The sequence below is a fragment of the Meriones unguiculatus genome, chromosome 1, assembly GCF_030254825.1.
Source record: "Meriones unguiculatus strain TT.TT164.6M chromosome 1, Bangor_MerUng_6.1, whole genome shotgun sequence".
In the NCBI taxonomy this organism is placed as follows: domain Eukaryota; kingdom Metazoa; phylum Chordata; class Mammalia; order Rodentia; family Muridae; genus Meriones; species Meriones unguiculatus.
Window position 1 is genome coordinate 84,357,418 of NC_083349.1, and position 27,792 is coordinate 84,385,209.

Genomic DNA, 27,792 nt, shown 5'->3' on the forward strand with positions numbered 1-27,792 from the left:
TCAGTCTCAGAGGGGTTCCAGATTCCGGATTTCTAAGGAGCTCTCAGATCATGCTCCTGCTTGCTAGTCTAGGCCACATTTTGGGTAGTAGGGTCCAAAAGCACTGCCTCCAAGTCTGAGTACTGCAATTTCTCGGGCAGCTGCAAAGACTGAAAGCAGGAGCTCGGTCCTACAGCCAGGAGCTCGCACTGCCATGCTGTCATCAATGAAGGCCAAGGGTCAGCTGTTCTCCTAAGCCAGCTTGCAATTTCTTCTTAGGAATTTTTGTGGTTCCCAGCACACAGCACCATTTTAGCCTGTCTCACTACATTTAGACTAATGAGAAGTAACAAGAAAGATGTGTGAGTGTGGAGGAAGCACAAAATCTGCATTTCACACAAGTTCCTGGTTGAGGTAGATGCTGGCCCACATACACTGGGAGCCATACTAGTATGCAATAATTACATCACATCAATGCTCTGGGATGTTTACCTACCTATAGGGATACAATGGAGTGGGAGGAAGTAGAAAACCCCATTTCCACTCACTTTACTTCTAAGATTAAGTCACACTTGTGTTTAATACTTTTTGGAAGCACATTTAACCCTATGCTCACCAAAATCTAAGGCATAATAATGAATATCATCCTAGATGTCCAAACTTACTGGATTTTGAAGCCTCTATTAGCAGCTGTCTCAGAATGTTCCTTCCATCTCAACTGGACAGATACATGTGGAAAAGCAGTTTCTAAAAGGCTAGTATTTTAATGCTATTCTGCAGAGCAATTTTTAAAAGAATTGAGAAATCCAAAGCTTTTGAATTTTTATGCAAGGTTGTTCTTTCCTCCTGCTTCAATTAAAGAAATCCCTCTTTTATTTAACAGACAGAAAACTGTGATTTTTAGGGTTGAATGAGGGCAAACATGCTCCCAAATTAGATATGTAAACAAAGTAAACTATGAATAGATTCAACAATAGTCTGCTGCTTTTTGCTTAAGCAAGAACTAAAGGCAGTTCAGATGTCTTGTTCCAGCACAGACATCTCTTCCTACTTCAGTGGCAAACAATGGCACTTCATGGAAGACAGCAACCTGATTCAGGTCCATGATGCAGAGCTTAAGTCCAGGCACCCTAAGAAGACAATCCTGAAACCATATATGTAAAAACTTAACCTGTGACAAGTGCATTCAGACAAATTCTAGACTCTGTTCCAATCAGCCAAACACAGAAGTCCTCCACTCAGGGTAAGAGTACACACCTCGGTGTACTAATACGGTGATCAAGCATGTTTTCTGTACCAGAACAAAGGACAAACAGCTTTTTTCCCCTAGGGAATTAAGAAATGAAAATATTTCCATTTTTTTGTGTGTTCACAAAGGTGCACATATGTGTGCATACGGCTGAATCTCAAGCAGAAGCCAGAGGTTAACTTTATGTGGCATTCTTCAGGAGCTTTTTGAGACAAAGTCTCTCATTGGTCATTGCCCATATCAAAAATCACAGCCAGTAGATATCCATTTCAGTGAGGGGGGAAAAAATGGGTGGAAGAGAAAAAGGCACTTACACCTTACACTACACTGCTTGAGCCTGGCACAGCCATTGTGTTCCTGGAGCTTGAACTCTTACCTGTCAGAGACCTTCTAGGACAAGGAAGACTAAAAAAACATCTCAAGCAAAGGTTTCCAAATCTTCTAGAAGACTCACTGTAGAAGCGTCTACAAAACTAAAGCCTGGGCCCCATCCTAGTTTTATGAACATGAAGCCCAGATGAAAAGGGTACTCTAAGAGACTGATTCTCACTGTGAAGCCTAGGCAGCCCTAAAACTCATGAGTCTTCTCTCCATCTCCTGCATGGTGAGATGACAAGCATGTGCCAACAACCTCCAGATACGATACTGTGTATCACAAGTTGAAAAGACTACACTACAATAACAGCCTGAATATGCAGATGAGAAGGATGTGGAGACTAAAACATTCCCTCCTTCCACCAAAACATAACAAAAAAAAAAAAAAAAAAAAAAACAGTCATAGAAAGAAGAGTAAAAAGGGGAAAATTCATACTTTCCCTCTGATGTTCTTATCCAGTCAGTGACACTGTTACTCCCACCCCACCCCCACCCTCACCCCCATCTCTTTTTCATAGGCCAGTCCTATCTGATGAATTTATTTTATGAGCCATCCATTTTAACCATGATGACCACTAAGACTGCAAACTCCATGCAGGACAGTCTTCCAAAAGTTTGACTCGGCAGTATTAACTCCTAACCAGGCCAGCATCTCAGGGAGGTGGCCACTGTGACTAATAGCCTTCTTACAGACATGAACACTGAGGTGTAGATAAGTTACATGACCTTCCCACGTCACAGCCAGAAATGAGCAGACCTAGAATTCAAGGTCCCACTGAGGCTTGCGAGCGTAGCTCAGTGGTGAGGACTTACCTTGATTCACATGGTCCCAGATTAAATTTCTAGTCCTCCAAAAACAGATTTTAGTGAAGTTTATTGGCTTCCCCACCATCAAGGGAAGCAGGTAGACAGAACCCATCAAAGAAAAATACTGTACGTTGGAAAAGAACTTGTAATTCCAATGGCTGAAAGAATTGGGCTAGTTAGGACAAATGAAGAAGCTGGCACTTTGTTATGCCAGCCTGCAGACCCAGTTGAATTAAAATTTGAAACACTGAAACTTTCACTACACTCCTGAGAGATTATGGTAGAGTGTTGGTATAATGTTCTTTTAAAATGTATATGCCTTACCCTTGTTAATTCAAATGCTGATTTATCCCCCCCCACACTCTCTGATTTCAATCCGGATATTGCATTGTGATACTCACTATAAGTATCCTGTCTCAACTCTTGTGTAAACAGGACAAAATAAAGTAACTAGATTCAATGTTGTGCAACGGGAGGAGCCAAAGGACAGAAAAGAGGGGAGGAGCTAGAGAACAGGAAAGGAGTGGGAGGAGAAGGAGGAGAAGGGGCGAGAGGAGAGCGAAGAGCAGAGCTGGAGGAGAGATCTTGGAAGACGTGGAACATGAACCAGACCTAAGATTTCACAAAAAGCAAGTATAATGTGGGAAATCTAAATGTTAGGAAACTGAGAGCTTGGAGGTTTAGGAGGGAGTAAATATTGCCCAGCATTATGTTCTAGGTTAACTAAACACCCAGTCTCTGTGTGATGATTTGGTTATACAGCTGTTTAAGATAACAGCAAGCATTACCAGAAGATAAACCCATAGTAAATATTAGTTACCACCTACAACAGTAGAGTGAGAGGACTTTGCTGCAAGCCAGGAAATCTGAAGCTCTAACTCGGGGATGGAGTGCATAGACTACAGCCTTGGCAAGTCACCCTGCAGGGCAGTCAGGTGACAGGCACAAGTAATGAATGGTAAGTGCAGATTCACAACCATAACCCCAAAGCAGGATAGCAGAGGCAATCATCTTTAATATTATTGCCCCTCGATAAATTCTTTTTAAAAATCATCTCACAAACTTCTTTTCTGAAAATAACTGAAACAAAGGCACTTATATGATGCAATAATTTAGGAAGCAGTCTTTAAGAGGAAACTGTTAAAAGAAATTATTAATCTACTTACATGTTGGCAAAAAGAACATGGTGAAGGAGCCATGTTTACCAGGGCCATGGACATACTGAACTCACCTCCTGCACACTGGTGATATATTTATAGTGTAAAAACCCAAAGAATGTTCTTTATCCCTCTACCTACAATAGCAGTCTTTTCCCCATCAGAAACATGCAGTGTTAATTCACACAGGTTTTGCATCTGCCCTTGATTCTTACCTCCAGGGAACTTTTATCCCCATAATATTCCCAAGATTTGTAAATCAACTTGATTTCGGTCCCTGATCCTTCCAGTTCTACCAAATCTCTGGACTCTTGGATCTTTCTCTAACAACTAGCTAAAAGGTTCATGAACTAACAAAAGAATTAGCTGGAGTACAGATTTTGATATTAAATTAGCTAAATAACACCTTAAATTTTTCATGTTATCAAAGCACATAAGTCACACTGATGCTGTGTACTGCGTGCAACACATGCTCTGTTGTTGTTTCAGTTCTTCATATGTGTGTCAAAACATCAACACAAGAATCAAGGAGAATGGGCCAGAAAAGGAATGATTGATTGCAAAATAAAATAAAATAAAATAAAATAAAAAAAAAATAAGAATTAAAAAAAAAATCTAATAGGTCAGATAACATAGTTAAACTATGGCACTGTGGTCAAGCTGAAAAATTTCCCTCAATGTTCTCAGTGGGTCACTTTCTAGATGTCAAATTCAGGTGCCTAGGAAATAGCTCAGTAGGAAAAACATGATTGAAGCCGGTCTGGCAACCTGAGTTTTATCCTCAGAACCTGTACAGTAAAAGGAGAGAAACAGCTCCACATACATGCCAGGGATGAAGACACATGCGCACACACACACAAAGAAATTAAAAAATCAATGTTAAAAACAAAACACAGCTGGGTGTCATGACACATGCTGATAATATTATCACTTTGACGAAGGAAGACCACAAAGTTACAGGCCAATATGGACTACATAATAAGATTCTGCCATGAAAGAAAGAAAGAAAGAAAGAAAGAAAGAAAGAAAGAAAGGAAGGAAGGAAGGAAGGAAGGAAGGAAGGAAGGAAGGAAGGAAGGAAGGAAGGAAGGAAGGAAAATGAACATAAATCGAAATTGACCAGTTGGTTAATTTTTAAAATAACTCTTCCAGCCCCAACATCCACTAATTGTTACAAGGATTAAAAAGTAAGAATCCAAGAGACTACAATGAGAATTATCCTAATGCTACTGAATTCTTGATCTAAACTGGCCATATACAAGGGAAATCTTGACTTTAGAAGACTAAAGCCTATATATAGAATGTGACTGGCTAAAATATAAAATCTCTTTCTCCTCTGTTATAAATATCAACAGACTCCAGGGAATTCTAAAATACGTCTTGTTCTTGGAACTTCTTTATATTTTACTCTTCTGAAGACTTTCTTTGGAGGTCAGATAAGAGAAAAGACAAAAGCCAACAACACAATTTGAGGTTTTCCTCCATCATGCTGGCATTTTGTTGAAGGCTCTGCTTTCCTAGTAAAATTGTGACTTCTTTTCTGTAAGTGGTCCTTCTCTCTAGGTGCTCAGATTACTAGACTACCCAGTTGGATTTAGGCAAAAAGACATATATTTTACATGCCATGTTTATTATACATAGATCCAGTTTATCTTCCCCTTTCCTAAGCAACCAAATGTGGATTCTAGTGGACTGGAAAGTAAGCTCCAAGTCATAATTTTTTTTGGTTCCAAAAACCAGCTGAGAGCTTTGCCCTGCGGAGATATATAAAGATGTATGCTAAATGTTAACAGACTAAATAAACATAAAACTTATTTCAATAACTAACCAAGATAATTTCAAAATCTAACCAAGCCTAATATACACAAATCAAAATATGTCTCTTGGATAAATGATGTCAGAAGTTGGACATGCAATTTTAATACATCAGTGAACTTAGTTCAGTTGGTGTTTACAATGTAAGGATTCGGTGTTGACCTTCTTTGAGTATTTTACAATCATAATCTCGAGTTACTCTTGGCTTTCCTGTCTTGATAGGATTTGCTTTTTAAGTTTTCTGTGTACTTTAAGTGCAACTACAGAAATGGAGTGAGGATGATGAGAGAAAGCAAAAGCAGAACTGAGCAGCACACCCACCTGGTGAAATCAACAAATAACTGTTCCTATATTTGTGATAATGTATGCCACTTGGCATATGCCACAAGATACAAGTAAAAAATGCAGGATATATCTATACATATTTGTATGAATGCATCTTATAATCATTTATCAGAGACAATTTCAGAGTCACAAAGCTTAAAGAAAAATAAAACAAACATGCTTAAAATGCCAACTATAGGTCATGTTTTATGTTGGCTATTAAAGTTAATCTTCAAAGCAAAAAATATTAAAGCTAAATATTAAAGCTAATCTTCAAAGTATCAAAACAGCACATATTATAAGCCTCAGTTTTACATAGAGAAACAAGTTTGGAAATGGTTAGACATGTCCCTGGAGCACATGGCTTTTAAATAGTGACCCAGAACCAAACTGTGATTTACAGAACTCCAAAGCCTGCACATGACCTCCTGCACTCATCTGAATCAGAGAGTGCACGGGGGGGGGGGGGGAGTGCAGGGGACAACTGGAAATGTTCAAACTACAACTCTGTGTGAGTTAAAATCTATGTGTTATAGCCCCGACTTTATTGGACTGTCACACACCTGTTACCCATTCAAGAAGATTGTTGCCTAACAACATCATAAACAGTGGCCTCTGGATTCCTAAACATGTCAAGGGAATTAAATCAATGGCACAGATGTATGAACTCTAATAGAGTAAACCTCCCACTTACCAGAATTTAAGGAATAGTGTACAAACCTTTTTCATGTGCTTGGTTTTCTGCATCTGTTGAGATGACCATACTGTTATCTCCCATTGAAGTGTTAATGACAGCACTGCTTTCCCGATGTCAAAGCATCCCTTGACTAGTCTTATATGGACTCACATCATTCTTTTAGTAATCACTGTGGCTGCATTCAACATGGCAATACCTATTTAAAATTACATCACCAGTGGTGAGTGGCACTGACCTATACTTTTTCCTGTACTCCTCTGACGCTGACATAGGGTAGTACTAACTACATACAATGGAATTCTACCCCATCAGCTGGCCATGACATTATATTAGCTTATAAAAATATGGAAAACTGCTATTGCTGGATTATGAGTATCCAGATCAATGTAACTAATCCTAGCAAATGATGAACGCTGTGCCCAAGTTAACAGATCCCTGCTAGCTACCACAAATGACTTACCTTTCTGTAATGTGAGAGAATTCCTTGTTTCAATAATAAACTCACAAGTATTTTACTTTTAACATATTTACAAGATAAGTGTATATAATTTTTATTGTTAATTTGAAGGATAATTTGGCAAAGGCTTAATTACTTATTAATTAGATTAAACTAACATTCCCTCAACAGTACCCTGAAAGAAGAGAGAGGCCTAACACCTCTGAATATATGTCTGGTCTCTTGATGCAGGTGAATAAGGCAGAAGCAAGCATGATTGAACCCTGCTAACATGCTGGAACTTTGCATCTGTGTCTTGTCCATGCTTTTCACTATTCCTGCCATAGCAATGAAGCTGAGGCAGGAAATACACCATGCTGCAAACTGGCCCAGCTACGTAGAGCTGGTGGATTCAGAGAACCCCAAGCATACTGCAATCATTGAGCCGAGTAAAACTAAGTAGAGGAAAAGTACTCAGTAATGCATGTCTGCTTAGCCTCCCAGCACCCATTCTGAAAGCCTCTATATCAACAGTGGTTTGCCAGTTCCTGGCTCCTACCTTGAGCTCAGTGTTGCCAGAGCAGAGTTACAGACACCACCCCTTCCTTCACACAGTGCCTATCTTGATGGGAGAAACATAGGAGGGTAAGAGATCTTAAATAACACTTCATGTGGTATCTGTATTTCCCAGTCAAGAACACAGGCCAAGCTGGGCATAGTGGTGCATGCCTTTAATCCCAGCACCACGGAGGCAGGGGCAGGTGAATAACTATGAGTTCGAGACCAGCCTGGTCTACAAAGCGAGTCACTACACAGAGAAATCTTGTCTCGAAAAACAAAATGAAACAACAAACAAAACAAAACAGAACACAGACTAAGAAAAAGCAATGAAGAAAATTACTTAGTGTCTTCTTTCATTCATAGATGTCATTATTGCACCCTTAAAACAGTCAATATTCATGTTACAAAATCATTTTGAGGGTCCAATTCACTCACACAAATACATTTTTTAAGTGACATGGAGCTTTGTAGTTTGCATGTGTTCAGACATAATGAGTGAGTAAAAAAGCACTGTCACAGGAACCCTTTCTGTTGGCTTCCTAAGGCTAAGCCACTTGTGCACTGTTCCAGAGGTACAGACCTGGAAGGGATACAGGGTAGTCCATAATTATGGCGTAACCTGTGATTCCCAGGGGTCAATGACTCATTACAACCATCAGAGATGCTTTGTAAAAGATACAAATTATTCCAACACACACATTCACTGAGGTTCTGACTTCATAAGTTTGAGATAAGCTTCTAAGATTTGTATTTTTATGTCCTTCCAGTTACTCTGTCAGTCTGTCTTCCTACTTACAGGAACATAAATAAAAACAAGAAGTTGTTTTCATGAAACAATCATGAAAAGCTACACAGGCTTAGGTTTAATACACAGAATTCTAAAAGAAGGATGCTTAAAAGTCACCTGTGTCTAAGGAATGATCACAACAGTGACCAGAAAGGAGTAACCAGAAGTGGAACTAAAATGAAGCAGCTTACAAACCTGGCCAAGGCATGCAGATTCCAAACCATGACTAGTACACAAGGTAGTTTCTGGACCACAGGCAACATTATCAAAAGGATAAAGAGCAAACCACAGAGCAGACCAGCACCAGACCAAGAATGGTAACTATACAGCTACTAAGATGACAGAGGATTTGCAGGCTTGCTCACTGCTTAATCCCAGAACCTAGCAGGGAAACCTGCCTGCTGAGTAAATGATAGAGTTAACACACTGGTGAGTTTAAAGGCAGGGTATAGATGGAAACCGTGATGAATGAATCAAGAATGTCTTCAAAACTCAGATTGATGAGACTAGAATTAAAATGATGTAGCAACCTAAAGAGTTAAAACAGGATGACCTTATTCTCAGTAAAAGCTCTTCTTCATGATGTGGCCATTCTTCTGAGACTTTATTTTGGCTCCTACTCCATGAAAGAATGAGATGAGTTTGAGATACTGGAATGTATTGTTGGCACAGGTATGAATGTCAGGGTTCTCGCCGCCTTGGGAAGAAAAGAATGATGGGCAAGATCTTGTAGTTTGGTATTCTGGCAGGGAAGGAAGGACAGCTTGGTGAGAACCTCTGCTCAGGCGCATTCCTCCCAGGATCTGCTGGATCACAGCCAGCAGACACACCAACAGCCTGACTAGACTCGTTGTAAACCTTAATGACAGAGCTGAGTGGGCTCTCTCTGACCAGGTCAGCCTCAGGACAAACAATCCCAAGAAGATTTCAAGATACTTATGATCTGGTCTGGAGTGCTTCTGGAGGCTTGAAAATGAGTTTTGCTTTTGAAAAAGCTTGTCTTTTAAAATTCTTTCTCAACTAATGATTATCTTTGGTGCCATCTGAGTGATCACTGTCCCATGGAAAGCTGCTCTTTGAATGGCAGACAATACCAAAACAAGAGATATATACTACTTTGATTTGAACATCACATAATTCATGTATGAATCAAAATATCATAGGGTATCTCATAACCAAAATTTATTAATGAAAAGGTACTACTTATTAAAATTTTTTAATGAAAAGTAAAAGGTCCCATACTGGGTACCATAAGCAGGAGCCGAGAGGCAAACACAAACTCCTTCTTGAACACCCATCTTCTGAGCTTTTCTTCTTTTTAAAAATTTTTAACATTTTATTTATTTATTACAATTTATTTACTTTGTATCCTTGCTGCAGCCCCCTACTTCCTCTCCTCCAAAATCTATAGTTCTAAGAAGCTAAACAACAATGACAACCCTAGGGAGGATGCTTAATCTTCATTCAGAAGGGCAAACAGAATAGACATTGGAAGTAGTAGAAGATAAAGTACAGGACAGGAGCCTTCCACAGAGGACCTCTGAAAGACTCTACCCACCAGGAGATACTGAGACTCACAGCCAAACTTTGAGCAGAGTGCCAGAAACCTTATGGAAGAAGAGGAAGATAGAAATACCTGGAGGGACAGGAACTCCACAAGGAGAGCAACTGAACTTTCCTTCTTAAATGACAACTCTCGACTGCTAATATTGAACTGAAAGATAAGGAACCTTTGTTTCTGTCAAACTCTCCAGCACAAGTAATTTGTCCCATTAGAACTGACCAAATAGATTTAAAGAAAGACTGCTAAGAGCTATAGTGTTTCAGCTTTAATTTCCTTTTTAGTGCAAACTTTCCAGAGCCTGCTTTTCATAATGCCTTTTGAGGTAGTACATGGCTCCAAATGACTTGACAGTTTCTTTTAATTTACAGACATCTAAGCATGTTTATAAAATTCCACCAGTTCAAAATACTTCCTTTCCTTAAACATATTTCCAGTTCAAATTATATGTTTATAGCAGCTTGCACTATATTTTTTTCTAAAGATAAACAGTCATGTAAAGAATGGACAGAAAACCTAGCAACATGTCACTGCTGCCCCACTCAGTTGCCTTTCCCTTCACCATCCTTCTGGCAGTGAAAGTCCTCAGCTGCCAGTGGAAAGCATGAATGGATCACTAGAAATAGGTTTCCCTGCTGTCTCTGTTTCCTCAAGTAGGGGGCTCCTAGTTCCTTTCCTCAAACAGTGCCTGAGAAGCTTTTCTCCCCTTTGAGCTAAGTATAAAACTAAAATTCACTAGCTGCAGATATTTTTCCTTTCTTGCCAAAAGAGTCTTTGAGCTCAGACAATCACTACTTTTAAATCCCAGGACGCCACTGCAGTTTGCAAATTAAAATACAAAGTGTTGAAAATAATGTTTTGTAATAGCTAACCTTTTAAAAATCATGTCTTTCAAGTCTGGGTATATTCACGCTGCTTTAGGTGAAGCAAATAGAGACAGGAAAGCAATGTAAATGAGCTTTTTGGCAGTCTGGATTTTGAAGCAGCTTTTACTGAGAAAGACTGACTCACTGCCCAACAAAGGCTCTATGGAGGATTCTTAAGCTGACATTTTAAAAATATTTAATCACTTTTTGAATGATAGTTCAACGGATCAAAACAGAACCTTCCCAAAAAAGCTGCTTCATTTGAAAAAAAACATTCAATTCTGGCTTGAACTGAGAAATAGTAGAGCCCCAAAGATCAGAGATTTCAGGGAAAATCTGGCAGGGAGAGGAGACAAGCATATTTCATCAAAAACAAGCAACAACAAACCCACCATTTTTTAAAGAGTTATCAAACCCATACAGGTCTTTTCTTCCTAGGAAATTGCTGAACCAAGTTCTGAAAAAAAAAAAAAAAAAAAGGTTCCCCCAACTTTGCACAGCTTTATGGGTATCCTTTCTAGAAAATTATTTAATTAAGCTGTTCCTTTGTCCTGTTTTGCAACAGATGAGCAATGCAATGTGTTTTTCTGAAATAAACACAGAATAGCTCCCTTTTGGTTTACAACAAGCCAAAGTTCAGAACTAGTTGGGAGACAGTACTAATTACTATGGATTAAACATCATTTGCCAGTGAGAAATGCCAGTATGTCTCAGAGTTGTATTTTTACAACCCAATTGCTCAAACATTCACCTGTTCTATACAGTTTACAATTCTAAGTTCCCCAGCTTCCCAGATCACAAATGTCCAGCTTCTGCTGAATGCCAAACAGTTTCCCAATAAACTAAAATCGTCAAAAAGGGAGAGATTCCCACCCCAACTAAAGATCTAGCGTCTTCGAAGGAACCTTTCTATTAGTTTGAATTGGACAAGTTTCTAGATGCCAAAAGGGTGGCATATGGAACAAGAGGAAAGGAAAGAGCAGCACTCCCTAATTGAGAAGGCAGCCTCGGGATGCATGCCAACAGAAGGTGCTTGGCCTTCCACCTGCCAAAAGACAGCAGCAGAGGTCCAGGTAGGGCTCACCATACCACTGTGAGCCTGGGAGGTAGTTACCATTAGAGGGCATTCATTGGGCTACAAGGAGAAACAAACTTCAATCCCAGAAACACAACCCTGAGGAGAAATCAAGTTCCCACCGCTTCTGAGAGGGGAGGATGCTGGTCCTGGAAGACGACGGTTTCCTAGTTTCATAGGAATAGGAGACTCAATCATGTGGGTGGCAGGAAAGAAGTCTTCCTACCCTAGAAGCAAGAGGATCTGAGGGCCGTAGCAATGTCAAGAGCACCCTCCTCACCTCTCCATCTTCTGATACTCCAGTGCCACTGGGATTAAGATTTCCTCTGTCTCCTGGACCCCCACCCAGACCCAGGACCCCCCACCAGGACTCCAGGAGGGTTCCTGGAAGATGCAGGGCCTGTTCCCGAAAGCGCCAGGAGGCCGGGAGCCTCCAACTAAACCACCTACTGCATCTCCACGTACTGTGGGTGCCTTGCCACAGCAACAGGGGGCATCAAACAAATGAACTTTTAGAAACTTTCCTCTCGTGGTACTCTCGGGTTTCTTTAACATGGGCCCTGTCTCCCTAAACTTGAATTCAGTTGAGCGGAAAAGCCTGGAGAGGGGGATGGTGTCTAGAGGAACAGATCCAACCCAAAGTTTCCAACTCATCCCTGAGGCTTGTCCAGCAGGCAGAGCTTATGAGATTCTTTCCTTGCCCTTAAAGGTGCTATAAGCAACCTGCAACTCTTTGCCCTCTGTCCTTCCTGGCCCACACCACAAAAGCCCCCGAGGACAAAAAGTTGGGAGTGACTTTAGGGGCCTTTGAGGTCACCAAACAGCAATTATTGTGCCCCCACCCCGAAGACAGAGGGTAAATCAATTCTATAAGAGAGAAACGGAAGGGGTGGAAAAGCAAGCTCATTTGTCCCGGTAGATCCTAGGCAGCTCCACGTCCAGGGGTGGCAGATCCCCCAGGTGGCGCTCCCCAAGTACCCGCTGGCTCCTCTCTTAGCCTGGGCACCCATAACAGTGCTCATAGCCGCCTCGGCCCACTCACCGTCTCCGCCGACACGCAGGCCATCAAGCCCAAGGTAAGGAGTATCCACGCGCGCTGCATATTCCCGGGGACGTGACCCGCAACCCGGATGAAACGAAGCCCAGCACACGGCCTGGAGAGATCGGAGCTGAGCCACCCACCGCCCGGAGCGCGGCTGAGGCTCGGTTTCCGGGCTCTAGCTGCCTCCTCTGGTGCCTGCCTCGGCTTTTGCGCTGCGCCCGGCGAACGCGGCACCTTCTCACTTGTTGGCTTCTGCACTCCCAACCCGGAGTTGCTGCTCGGTGTTGTGCTTTCACCTCGCGAACGTGGTGCCTGGCTCTCGGTGCAGTCTGATCTGAAGCAAGCAGCGGATGGATTGAAACGAAGCTGCTGTTGAAGTTTGGGCTGCAGAGCAGCGGGGACGCGCAATCAGCGCGGCCGGAGCTCCGGGAATATCTGGAGTACAGCGCTCCGCTGCGGGGCTGGTGGCTTGGTGCTTCGCTCCTCCTTCTGTGGGCCGCCGCCTCCCAGTCTTCCACTGGATCTCACCCCCACACCCACTCTGCGTCCTCTCCACCTCCGTCCCCTCCGCCCCCACCTTCCCTCCCTTCCTAGCCTGCAGCTCCAAGTTCCTCTGGGCGACTAGGAGAAAGGAGGCTGCAATGACTCCATGATAAACCCGGGAGAAAATTTTACAGGATTACACTGCGACTGGCAGTTCCCAGAGCCAGTGGGAGCCCGCTGCTCCGCGCTGTGGCTGTCCCAGGAACGTGCCTCTGCAAACCTTAGTGCTCTTTCATTTTCTCTCCACCCCTTTCCCCTTCTCAATACCCTCTCCTCTATCCACCACCTATCAGCTCCCCTTTCCCCTTCTTTCTCATTTTCTTAGCTTTAATTTTCTGAAGAAAGATCGGGCACACTGGGACTTGTGAGGATTGGATCACTAGAAATAACGGTGAGAGTTGGAAAAATGAGAAAGTTTATAGATTCCCTTCAAGCAATTATAGTTCCCATAGGTCAGCAGATCATGAAGATCACAATTCAAAAAAGAATTAAATGATTGCAACAAGTTCATGTTAAGATTATCCGTCGCCCCCCCCAAAAAAAAAAAAGCAGAGGAAAGAGGATCGAAATGCAAAACCCAGCAGCTCCAAAGTGCAATGTCATTAAAGATTTTAAAAACCTTTTCTTCCACTTGTAGTTTGTGTCTACTCCACCCACCAGGCATCATCGAAGCTCAATTTCCACATCGTGGTGTTTACTTTTGGAAGCAACAAATAGGGGTGAAAAATTAGAATGATTCTAGGTAATAGCAGATGAAAGAGCAGTTCAGAGAAGGATAAAGTCCTTTCTGGCTTTAAGAGAAGCATTAATAGGTAGGCAGATGGATGGATGGATGGATGGATGGATGGATGGATGGATAGATAGATAGATAGAATTTCCTGCATGGAGGGACTGATCTGAAGTATCAGGCTGTGACATACAGTTCAATGCTGTGTGATGTTACCAAACTAGGCAGGCACAGACCCTTCTAATATCTACCGCTGGTTTCCTCTTTGATTTAGGAACTGAATGAATTATGGATCCTTTTTTTTTTTTTTCTATAGTGCCCATTTATAGAGGCCGGGAGTTTTTAGTCTTGGTAACTACTTTATTATCATTTGGGATATATTTAAAAATACCCAATAACTATGTTGTAGGTAAATACTATTCCAAAGCTCATGTCATACCATATAAAAGCCAGGCCCCTTTAAGACACACATGAAGATACAGACATGAGCCTATAGTCATTTTAGAACTAAGACTAAACTGCGGTCACATCCTAAGTGACTATTACAATGTTTTAGTGATAACTCACTGTTATAATATCAAAGGAAAACTTAGCAAGAGAATCATGACCCTAAGTTAAGAGAACAATTCTGGCTCAGATAACTACCAACTTCCTGGAGCTTATGAGCAGCCTATAACACTGCCAGTGAAGAGGAGAAAGTGGGAAATAGAAGAGTGAGTGGAGCTTCTAAGAGATTCAACTATGGATATACTTGTAAGGTCGACACTTGGTGGTTGAAGAACACTGTGAGAGGTAGGAGGTTTCACAGGAAAATTAACACTGTTCAAAAACCTGTAAGTCAAAGGTCTTAAAAGATAGTGTTGTATGAAAGCTTACACTTGTATTGAAACATTCCATCATCCTGCAGGAAGCTTCTTAAGCAGGTAAAAAAGGTAAAGGTTAAGAAGGTAAATTACTGAAAGCAGCTTCAGGAAATCCCTAAAACTGATTAGATTCATTAGGTCCCTCCCTAGTAGAATAAGCAGGAAAAACTGAGAGTCTCCATCAGGGGAAGGAGGGAGAAAGAGAGAGATGGATACAAACACACACACAGAGAGAGAGCAAACCTGTTTAGCTGCCTGCAGATGTGTAGTGCGTCTCAGGTTCCCAGCTGTGTGAGCTGTCATTCCTGCTGTGGTGGACTCTGGTGATGTCTTTGAGTAATTTCTGTTCCTGTAAGTAACCCTTCAAATGCATATTCCTGTAAGTAATCCCAGTAAAACACATTGGTTTACAAAACTGGACTTTAGTACTGTTCGTATTTTGATCTATCATGGGTTCCCTATATGGGGTGAGTAGATGTATATGTTATGTCTCCTCAGGAAAAGGTTTTGTTTTTGTTGTTGTTTTGTTTGTTTTCATCACAACAGCTCAGAAGTTAGGGACATATATCACTCTTGCAGAGATGCTGTTTCCAGCACTCACATCGGGTGGCTCAGAACTGCATGTTAACTCCAGTTCTAGGGGACTCTGAAGCCTCTGGCCACCACAGACATCTGCACCCACATGCACTTACCACAGATCCAGACACATAAAAAGAAAATGAATCATTTAAAGTGAAAAGTTATCACCTTTCTCCCCACAAAGGACTTCATCTACTTTTCACCATTGAGACTAGGTCAAGTATCCATGCCTCCAGTGTCCCCAACAATTAACATTCAGAAGATGCGATGGGGCTACAATTTGATGAGAAACTGGATAAGGAATCTAAAGAATAACAGACATGGAGAGTTTTGAAGAAAAACTATAAAGGTAATCTCTACATTGAATAAAACTGGATTATGCATTCATTTATTGGTTTTTACAGTTCATTGTTTATCAAGCATCTATCTAATAAGAAGCTCTAATTCGTATTGGACAGGAAGTGATAAAAATTATTAAGCAGATATATCTAAAGAAGGGATGTATCTGTCAGCGTCCCTCAAGACAAGCTCCAAAGCTCTTGGCATTTATTGGGCTCTCAGTGACTTATAATTTGAAGAAAATAACACAAGATTGTGCCTTTATCTCATAAGGGAATTGGTATCATTTTGATAGTAGCTATAAAGTACATAAAAATAATTATTCATGATCTTGTGTCCAAAGACATCAACAAGTAAGACTGGAGAAATAAAGTAAGAGTATAAGAGCTGGCTCCATATGAGCTGCTGTCGACATCACCTATGCCACGGAGTTTGGGGAAGGGGCAGTCAATGGCCACTGCTGCTCAGCAGAAATGTCTCTAAATCTGGAAATTATGAAGGCATATTTTTACACTTGCTAAGTGAATTTTTTATACCGATGATGGACACTAAAATTCAGTTGAGTTTTATGAAGTACATCTGATACAGAAAAGATAGCTGTGACTAGACCAACCATTATTTTCTGTATGTTCTGAGGTCCTCCAGCTCACAGGCTGAACTTTGAGGTGTGTAGGAAGAAAATCTTAACTGATGTCTTCCAAGCAGCTTTAATGGTGTCATCTCAGGAGAAAACATATAAAATGAGGGCCAGTGCTACAGGTCATCAAGTTTAGGTAGTGGCTGTCAATCCTAACTGACTGAGTTCTATCCTTGTAACCCACATAATGGAAAAAGAGAATCAACTTCCAAAAGTTGTTCTATGAGTACCACACTTGTACACATGAATAAATGTGCTTAAAATTAAGTATTAGAAAGCATGTAAAACAAGCCAAATGTAGAGACTAGGTGAAGAAATGAAAAACTTAACAAGAACTAGACTAACTTATAATTTGCTTTTAATTTTATGTCTGCATATTTTGTTTGCATGCAGCATGTATCTATGTCTGACATGTGCCTATACTGCCTAAGCAGGCCAAAAGAGGTCATCAGAAACACTGAAACTGGAATCACTAAAGATTATTAGTCACCAAATGGATTCCAGGAACTGAACTGGGGTCTTCTGCAAGAGCAGTAAATGCTCTTAACTGTTAAGCCATCTCCATAGCCCCAAGAACCAGATAAAATTTTAAAAATAGTAGTAAATGCCACTCACGACACAGTGGCATTTACCTAAGCTGGCACATCGGACTTTATCACTAGTGTTTCTAGTGTCAGTAATAACCTTAGACAAACAGGTGCTTCATCCGAAGGTGAGCTGTCAAGAATCTGAAGTTGCAAAAACAAACAGATGTCACTTCAAAGTTCTTGGCTGTTCTCCTGATCTCTCCATGAAATGTTAGCATGGGTCTAGGCTAGATTTGAAAGAATCAGCCTGAAAAGAGGTAGAAACTGAAAAGTGATAAAAGAAAACCCTGTCAGCCAACTATTAATCACTCATTGCTAACAATGGCAGGTGAGCTGAGGCTGTGACAAAAATCTGCAAGCAATCCAAATAAAATCTATTTTTAGCATCAAATTTTTCACTGTTCATTGGCCTCCATCAACCCCTCACCAGAGAAGTTGGCTGGTTTCAGTTTTACATAATTGGCATGGTGCTAATGTTGAACAAAACTCACGTTTCCATTACTATGAAATGGACAACAAAGACAAGAAACTGTAAAATACATAAATTATCCCTTGAATAAAATAGAAAATAAAACACTTCAGTTTGCTTCCTTAGCATATCAGTATAGTTCTTAAAAGGCAGTCAGCAAAAGTGTATAACCATCTTGCTAGGTCCTTTTCAGATAGTGAGTTGTTGAAGTATTTGCTTTTTTATTTGTTTTATTGGGTTCTTACACCTGTAGCTCCCTTCCAACCCTTATCTGCTCTAATCCCTTCTAATCCCTCAACACTAGATATTAGAGAAAGAACATGAGGAGGGAAGGAAGCATGGACTCCTATAGACTGCTTCCTGCTGAATAGGGCAGAGTTCCTCGTGTCAAGTCCAATCTTTGTCACCAGGATATTCAGCAAACCAGCAATAGCAAATGAAGCAGCAAGCAAACCAGCAGCGGTGGGGAGCAGCAACAGGGGGAGCAGACGCCACCAAGGGCCCTCTCTGGTCTCTCCCATTTATACCCTCTCAAGAGTTCCTAGAATTAAACTGCAGCTGGCACAAACCACACCCCTGCCAGAACGGGAGACACATTAGTTAGCTGCTGTGAACAATTTGAAGGAGGCCCATATTCCACACCTGGGATTAAAACAAAAACATATTTATTTGGCATATTTGGGGTTTTTAATTAAGTTTTTATTTTTTAAATAAATTACAGTTTATTCACATTGTATCCCAGCTATAGCCCCCTCCCATGTTTCCTCCCAACCCCTCCCTCCCTCCCTCATCTCCCTGCCCCTCTCTAAGTCCACTAATGGGGGAGGTCCTCCTCCCCTTCCATCTGACCCTGGTTTATCAGGTCTCTTCAGGACTGGTTGTAATGTCCTCCTCTGTGGCCTAGCAAGGCTACTCCTCCCTCCTTGGGGGTGGGGGGGGGTCAATGAGCCAGCCACTGAGTTCATGTCAGAGACAGTCCCTGTTCTCATAACTAGGGAACCTTTTTGGATACTGAGCTGCCATGGGCTACATCCGGGCAGGGTTTCTAGGTTATATCCATGCATGGTACTTGGTTGGAGAAATAGTCTCAGAAAAGACCCCTGTTACCAGATATATTTGGTCCTTGTGGAGCTCCTGTCCTCTCCAGGTCTTACTAACTCCCCCTTCTTTCATATGATTCCCTACACTCTGCCCAAGGTTTGGTTATGAGTTTCAGCATCTGCTTTGATACACTGTTAGGTAGAGTCTTTCAAAACTGGGGTATGGAGCCAAACAGAGAATTCTCTGTGGAGAAATATAGAATGGCAGAGAAACATTTAAAGAAATGTTCAACATCCTTAGCCATCAGAGAGATGCAAATCAAAATGACCCTGAGATTTCACCTTAAAGCCATCAGAATGACTAAGATCAAAAGCTCAAGTGACAACACATGCTGGAGAGGTTATGGAGAAAGGAGAACCCTCCTCCATTGTTGGTGGGAATATTGGGGTTTTTTTAAGAAACCAAAATTCTCACTACAGTGAGTTGAGTTTTCTTTTCTTTCTTTTTTATTCTAGCCTATTCTTTTCTTTCTTCTTCTTTATTTTTTCCCAGAGTTTCTCTGTATAACCTTGGTTGTACTGGACTCACTCTAGGTCAGGCTGGCCTGGAACTCCAGAAATCTGCCTCCCAGAGTGCTGGGATTATAGGTGTGTACCATTTTACCTAGCTCCAGCAAGTTTTCTTAAACCATTAAAAAATTACATTTTAGGGAGGGAGGGTGGGATTGGGAGGGAATGATGGACAGGGTTAGAGAGCTGGCATACAAAGGGAATAAACTGTAATTAATATAAAAAATAAAAAATTAATAAGAAAAAATACATTTTAAAGTAAAAGTTTGTGGGTATGGTAACATACACGTATAATCTCAGCACTGATTAGTCTAATGCAAGAGGATTGCAAATTCAAGGTCAGCCTTGGCTACAAACTGAAACTCTAGCTCAGAAGAAAACAAAAAGTTAGAAGAAAGCAACCAAAAGGATAAAGGAATACGTAAAGCTGTGTTGTACATTGTTTTGCAATGTGCACACTGTAGAATGATGAAATCAAGCTGAGTAGATATCTTTTGTTTATGATGAGACAAACCTAAATTTTATTCTCCTAGCTACTTTCAAAAATTCAATAAATTCTCAATAATTGTGGCCAAACTGGTTACAGAAGAACTCTTGAGTTTATTTCTCTTGTCTAAGTGAAAATTTGAATCATTTGGCTGACATTCATCCTGGTAACCACTGCTGCACACTCTGCCTCTGAAAACTGAACTTTTATAGATTCCACACATCAGTGAGGTCATGTGGCATGTGGCTTTCTGTGCCTCTTTTTCACTTAACAGAAAGCCCTCTAGGTTCAAGTATATTATTACAAATAATGAGATTTCCCTCTTCTTAAGGCTAAATAGAATCCCATTATTCATACACACTACATATTTTTTTAATCCACCAAGATCCAATTCATCCATTAGAATCTTCAAGATACCTTGGATTCCTTAAGGCAAATTCCTCTTTCTTTATTAAAAGCTATTAGAAGAGTGTTTCTTCAGAGGAAGAGTTGATCTGGGGGAAAGTGGGTGTTTGGAAAGGGACTGGGAGGAGGGGAAGGAGGGTAAACTGCTCTTAGGATGTATTGTATGATAGAAAAATGAATGTGAAAAAAGAAGAGTGTTTCTTCTGATGTCAACAAATAATATCAAAGAAGAGATTAAAATGCGGCAGAACTATGACTACTTTATCTTCATTCCAGGCTAGCAAGAAATTCTTGCCATTTTGTAATCAATGATGCATGTAATGCTCCAGAGCAGGCTTTGTAAGGACAGATCCCTGTTAAACTTAATAGGTTAACATCAATTCGCATCAGCAAATAGTTATTTATATGAGGGAGAAATATTTTAAAGCTAAAGAGATAATAATTATTGGATTACCTTAAGAAAAATGTTTTCCTATAGAATTAATTATCTCAGATGTTCAAAAGAAAGAAATAGAAATCAAAATAAAGAAAATAAATAATATGTGAAATTCTTCAGATGAAATCGTGTTAATACCACCTAAGGAAGCTAATCAAGAAGAAGAACACTGGTAAGATGCTCAATCTTCATTCAGAAAGGCAAACGAGGTGGACATAATAAGAGGCAGAAAACAGGGAACAGGACAGGAGCCTATCACAGAGGGCCTCTGAAAGATTCTACCCAGCAGGGTATCAAAACATATGCTAAGATTCATAGCCAACCTTTTTGCAGAGTGCAGGGAATCTTATGAAAGAAGGGGAAGATAGAAAGACCTGGATGGAACAGGAGTTCCACAAGGAGAGCAACAGAACTGAGATTGAAACTCCCAACAAGGAGCATGCATGTAGATATCCTAGAACCCCTGCATAGATGTAGCCCATGGCAGCTCAGTGTCCAAGAGGGTTCCCCAATAATAGTAATAAAGACCATCTCTGACATGAACTCATGGGCTGGCTCTTGGATCACCCCTACCTGAGGGGGGAGCAGCCTTACCAGTCCACAGAGGAAGACAAAGAAGCCAGTGTGATGAAACCTGATAGACTAAGGTCAGATGTAAGGGGAGGAGGATATACCCTATCATTGGACTGGAGGAGGAGCATAGGAGAAGAAGAGGGAGGAGTGAGGGCAGGATTGGGAGGGGATCAAGGACGGGCTACAGCTGGAATACAAAGTGAATAAACTGTAATTAATAAAATTAAAATTAAAAAGAAATAGTGTTAATACGATGAATAAACACATACAAACTGATCTTGGACATTACTTCCTTGAATTTTTCTCTAAGAGATCTAGGATATAAAGTTTCCAACTGTTCACATGTGAAAATGCTACTTAACTAATGAAATGACTGACAGGTTCAATAACCATTCCTGAAGAATTTTTGGGTGAGCCAATATGTCAAGGAGCTAGACAGAGCAGTTTGTTTATTGCTTGAAATGACTGGCTATTCTTTTCAGAGGTTAAGCTGTTAACTTAAGCAGTAGAGGTTTGAAAATAATTTCCACAGCTTTTTAGATTTATTATTACTATTACTACTACTACTACTACTACTACTATTATTATTATTATTATTATTGTGTGTGTCTATGCAGGCATGCATGAGTTCCTGCATGTTCCAACTCTCTCCATGATCAAGTGTCCTCCTCTATCATTTGATACTCCAAGAGATAATGGTTTCTCTGCTGGGCTGGTCGCTAGCCCCAGAGCTATCTTTCATCTCCATCCCTTAGATCTTTGATTGCAGATATGTGTCACCATGTCTAACTTTTTACATAGGTTCTGGGAATCCAAATGCAGGCCCTCACACTTGCACTCTTACCACTGAGTCACCTTCCCAGATCCCATTTCTACTTCTTCATTCATAAAGCCTTGATATCTGAGCAGCTCATTAAATTTAGGTAGGCCTCCATCTCTTCATATGTAGATTAGCTATGTTTGAGTTAATGTAAGGAGTATATGAGCTAATAATACAAAGTACATAGCAAGTTACTTGACAAGTTACTGTAAATGCCAGTAGTGTGTTATTACAATGTATATCTATTGTCATAAATGAATATAGTTACTATTTTTTTCTACCTTGAAGATCCTATCATCTAATTTCTCTTTGCAATCATTTCCTCAGTGTCTCACAAACATTGGTTTAGAAGAATCCCCAATAGCAAATATCTGCATTCCTACTGTGAATCACACACCTCCAAAAAGCCTTCCATGACACCCCTGGATTAAAAAGACTTTCAAACAATTAATAATCACCCATTAAGTAAAACTTTCAGTAGAATATTTGAGTCATTGTAAAATGTGCTCTTAGGAAGCTGTTCTGTTTAGCTAAAAGTATAGACAACTGAATTAGGAGCAAATATGAAACAGAACTACACTCCATCATATCATTTAATGAAAGTACCATGACAAGCTGAAAATGAAATAAATCCTTAGAGAAATAGTTTAAAATTCCAAAGCAGCAAGCCCTGAAATTGTGGTATAAAAATAAAGTTGATTAAAAATATCATGGCCTTCACATTACATGGTAATGATGAAACAGGTCTATAATCGAAGCTATTTGAAAGTTTTTTTTGAAGCGGGAAAACCATAAGTGCGAGGTCAGCCTAGGCTACTTAGTGTGACACTCTCTTGAAACAAAAAGCAAAAATAAGATTCTGAGTGAGTATAGCAACTCTGGTACAGCGCTTGCTTAGCATGTACCAGGTCCTAGGTTCATCCCTCAACACTGCAAAGAAAAGGAGAAGGAAAAGGAAAAGGAGTATGAGAAGAAGAAATAAAAATGCTTTAGGGAAGGAAAGACATGCACTCTTTCACAGTCTGAAACTAAATCTCTCCTCTTTGTTCTTTTCCACAAAGCCTGGGCAGTTCTTTATAATGAAGACAGCTCCTGCAAGCCCAGTTCCCTAAAGGCACACACCAGTGCCTGGTAAACCATGAACCGTGTAAGTAGCCAAGCATGAATCATTATGCCTTTATCCCTCTGCTCATCTAATCCTGTATGTAGACACATTCACATTCACAGCTCCCTCCCTCTCTCTCTCTCTCTCTCTCTCTCTCTCTCTCTCTCTCTCTCTCTCTCTCACACACACACACACACACACACACACACACACACACTCAAACATACACAATAGGATTCCAGTGAACACGCTTTCTTGCTTTTTTCATCTTGTTGAACACCAAGTCCCTTGATAAAACTTCCTTTCATGTTCCTCATGGCTTCTTAGTATAGTTCTTTCCTGTTTAATCCACCCTTTCTTCTAGCATGCTCCCACCACCACCAGTACAGCGATGTTACAGGAATATCTTTCACATTTCTTAAGTACTGGTGATTTTCTATCTGTGGACCAGATAGAAAAAGTAGAGTTGAATTGTTTGGTTGGATAGTAGGAATATTTTCAAGTTCATGAGATGTTTCTTCACCATTTTACAACAACAAGAAATGTTCATGTACCCACCAGGAAATCTGAAAGTTGCCTCTTCCTGTCCCACACCCTAGCCAGAAAAAGTGTTTCTCTCCTCCCAGAGAGAAGCATGCTGAGTATAAACGGTCCGCTCATTGCTTGGGTTATTTGCAGATTCCTGATGGCCAGTCCTTCAGAGAATCTTTTTGTGGGTTTGTTCTATTTGTTTCCCCTTCCTCTTCTCCTCCCTGTCTCTCTCCTAGCCCTCCACCCACTTCTCTGTTTTTCTTCAGAAAAGGGCAGGCCTCCCATGGATGTCAACCAGCAGTGGCATATTAAGTTGCAGTAAGATTAGACACCTCCTCTCCTATTAATTCTAGACCAGGCCTGTAGTGAGAATTTAATAATTTTCATTTCTTTTAAAAAACGCAGAAATATTATGAGAATATATTTTCATTTTAGTGCCAGGTGTGTGGATATAGGCTTGTTTCATAACAAGTGACTATGATTCGTCTTATGCTTAACAGAGGTGTGATTTTGCCAGCTGCAGATAGTTTCTGCAATTGTGTAACATTTGGTTTTCTGGGTGCTTTTCAGAGAGCATATGAAGGTGAGTGCAAGGGGAGCCAAAGGTCTGGGGACCCTCAGATCTAGCAGTCAGACATCGCTTTCCTCCTACTCCCCTGTGGTCAGCATTGGGATTCTTGGGATATTTGGGGTCAATCGCATACAGAGTCTCCATCACTCTCACCCAAATCTGAGAGTCATAAACCGTGGGCCCCCTGTGCTTTCTGTATATGCCAGCGAGTATGTGCCCCAGATTCAGGGACCCTCTTCTCTAGCAGCCAGACGTACGGATCCCTTCCATTCCCCCGTGGGCAACATTGGGATTCCTGGGACAGCATTCCCAACATCCAAGCCACTGTTCTGCAGGTCACCCCAAGGAGACCAGACAAACAGCAGAAGCACAAGGTTCCTGGATCCAAGATGGCTCAGCCCAAGATTTCTGAGTGGCAGGAGCACAGAGTCTGGCAGGCTTGTGGGCCATGACTCAGCTGCCAGCTGAGACAGCCTGCCACCCACACTGAGCCATTCAGGGCACCTGCACACACACACACACACACACACACACACACACACACACACACACACACACTGTGCCCTTGAGCCCAGCCAGCACCCCCAACTGCACTTATTCCCCAGCCTTCCAGGCACCTGTGTGTGCTTGCTCCCTTCATGGTCTCAGGCCTGCACACATGCACCTGTCACCTTACTTCCTTAGCTGCATCTGAATCACCAGCATCCATTCTTGAAACTGTAGAGCTCTTTCATCTTCCTGAGGACTACTCGAGATTCCAGAGACAGGCTGTCCCTGTCTGCAGTACAAACTCCAGGAACAAACAGCCAAGGCTATGGGCAACCAGACAGCTAAAGGCTGGCTTATGAACACAACCAACAAAAACTAGGACATCATGGCTTCACCAGCAACCCCACACACAACAGATGTTCTAATGCATCTGAAACACAGGAAAATGATCTTTATGCTTATCCATTTATTAGAGGTACATAAAACAAACAAACAAACAAACCTCTTAAAGAAATACAGGTGAATACAATCAAAGAGAAGTCATCATGGACAGACAGGAATCCACAATCAAACAAGTGAAGGAAATGGTGCAGGATATGAAAATGGAATTAGAGTCAATAAAGAAAACACAAACTGAGAAAAGACTGGAGATGGAAAACTTAGCAAAGAGATCAGGAACCAGAGGTAAGCATCACCAACAAAATACAAGAGATGGAGGAGATAATCTCAGGCACTGAAATACAACTGAAGAAATGATAACATCTCTCAAAGTAAACATAAAAACAGAAAAGTTCCTGACATAAAACATCCAAGAAATCAAGGATACCATGGAAAGACGAAAACTAAGAACAAGAGGAATAGATGAAAAAGAAGATTTCAGTCTCTAAGATCCAGAAAATATTTTCAAGAAAATCATAGTACAAAATTTTCCCAACTGTTGATGATGATTAATATTTAATATTGATTTATCTTTTAGTTAAGCATCTGTTATTCCTAAACCAGGTGTATACCCAAATCACCACACAGAGACTGAGATTTATTTAATTAACCTAGAGCACAATGCTGGGCAATAACTACTCCATCCTAAACCCCCAAGCTCAGATAGCTTCCTCCCATTCAGATTTTCCACACTATACTTGTGTTTTAGTCATATCTTAGGTCCAGTTCATTTCTCCAGATGTTTCCGGGTCCTCTCCTCTCTGATCTCTCCTTTCCTCTCCTTCTTTCTCTTTCCCTCTGGACCAGGATCTCCCACCCTCTTCTCTCCATTGCTCAGCATTGGCTGGTTGTTTTTATTGGCAACACAGAGAAAAAATGGTGGCATGTTTACACAAACTTGAGACAGGTGATACTTAGAATAACCATCACAATGCAATGTCTGGATTGAAACCATATAGTTGGGTAGAGAAATCAGCCTGTGAATGAACACGGACGCAAAAATACGCAATAAAATACTCACAAATCGAATCCAAGAAAATATCAAAGATATCATCCATCAGCCTGTGCAGTTTTTCTCGCTTCCTGTCTGATGTGGCTGGGCAAGCAGAGGCCTTCTGGAGCCAAGGAAGATGAGGTGGTTGGCATTGACAAGAAAATGGACAAGATGGTGCAGAAAAAGAATGCAGCTGGTGCATTGGATTTGCTGAAAGAGTTTATGAATATTCTCATGACTCTGGAATTATTACAGTCCTCAAGGATTGGAATGTCTGTCAATGCTATTCGCAAGCAAGTACAGATGAAGAAGTCACATCTTTAGCCAAATCTTTCCTCAAATCCTGTAAAAAATCATTAGGTAGACCACCAACTGATAAAGACCCTGAAAAAAAAAAAGGACTACAATTGCATCACAGAATAGTCCTGAAGCAAGAGAAGAAAGTAGTTCAAGCGGCAATGTAAGCAGCAGAAAGGATGAGACAAATGCTTGAGATACTTACAGTTCAACTTTTCCTCAGGCACCAAGCTCTTCTGATTCTGTGCAGTTCAGATGTTTGCTTCAGCTCTCTGCATGGGGGATGACTACATTGCCATTGAAGCTGATGAGAAAGAACTTCCCAGATTGAGGAAGATGTATATCAAGAAATAAGAAAACCATGTCTGACAAGCTCAGAACTTAACATGTTAGTGTAATATTATTGTGGAAATTTATTTATTTATTTATTACAATTTATTCACTTTGTATCCCAGCTGTAGCCCCCTCTTTTGTCTCCTCCCAATCCTGCCCTCCCTTTCTTTTCTCCTCCCATGCTCCTCCCCAAGTCCATTGATAGGTGTGGTCCTCCTCCCTTTCCATCTGACCCTAGTCTATCAGGTTTCATCAGGACTGGCTGCAGTGTTCTAAAAGTTTAATTACTTTCTTTTAATAAGAAGACATATGTAATAGGTGTTCTTTACATTCTAAAGTGTGAATAATAATAGTAATTCATAAAAAGAAAAGAAATAAGAAATACAGACGTGAAATATAAAGAAATATAAAAACAGTACGAAGTAAGAGTATTAAATCTTAAAGATGCAAAGGATTGAAATTTAAGGAAAAGTGTGCTATGTGGGAATATTCCTCCTGACTTATTTGCTAGAATGACAGCAGAGGAAATGGCTAATGATGAGCTCAAAGAGATGAGAAAAAAACCTGACCAAAGAAGCCATCAGTGAGCATCAGATGGTCAAGACAGGTGGGATCAAGACTGATTTGTTCACGTGTGGCAAATGTAAAAACAAGAACTGCACTTACACACAGGTGCAAACTCGTGGTGCTAATGAATAATAACAGCATTTGTTGCATGTAATATATGGGAAATTGGTAGAAGTTAGTTCTGTTGAATTGGAAGAATTGGCAAGGTATCTGGACCATTAACAAAAAATGGATTTTTGGCTCTGATTTTTGTTTTTGTTTTTGTTTTGTGGAATCACTGTTCCCTCCAGGTCTTTCTGACTCCCTCTTCTTCCAGTACTCTGCCATGAGTTTGGCCATGAGTCTCAGTATCTCCTTCCATGCCCTGGTGGGTATTCTTTCAGGGGTTCTCTGTGGAAGGCTCCTATCCTGTTCCTTGACTTCTCCTACTCCCAATGTCTATCCTTTTTTCCTGTCTGAATGAAGATTAAGCATCATCCCTAGGGTCCTCCTTTTTGTTTAGTTTCTTTAGGACAATAGATTTTAGTATGTTTATTCTAAATTATATGGCTAATATCCATTTATAAGTGAGTATATATTTTGTGTCTTTCTTCTGGGTTACCTCACTCAGGATGATCTTTTCTAGTTGTCACTACCTGCCTGCAACAGAGCCAAATGCTTG

At 40.7% G+C, this 27,792-nt stretch overlaps 1 protein-coding gene and 1 pseudogene across 1 annotated transcript in view; one reads left to right on the top strand and one right to left on the bottom strand.

The window, feature by feature from the left end:
• Nucleotides 1-12,864, bottom strand: part of Sdc2 (syndecan 2) — a 100,070-nt gene extending 87,206 nt beyond the window's left edge. Inside the window, exon 1 of the mRNA XM_021626304.2 lies at nucleotides 12,732-12,864. Coding sequence (XP_021481979.1) covers nucleotides 12,732-12,791 — 60 coding nt within the window. The 5' untranslated portion in view covers nucleotides 12,792-12,864. The remainder of the gene's footprint in view (nucleotides 1-12,731) is intronic.
• Nucleotides 12,865-26,072: 13,208 nt separating this feature from the next.
• Nucleotides 26,073-27,310, top strand: LOC110544326 (transcription elongation factor A protein 1-like; annotated as a pseudogene).
• Nucleotides 27,311-27,792: the final 482 nt, after the last annotated feature.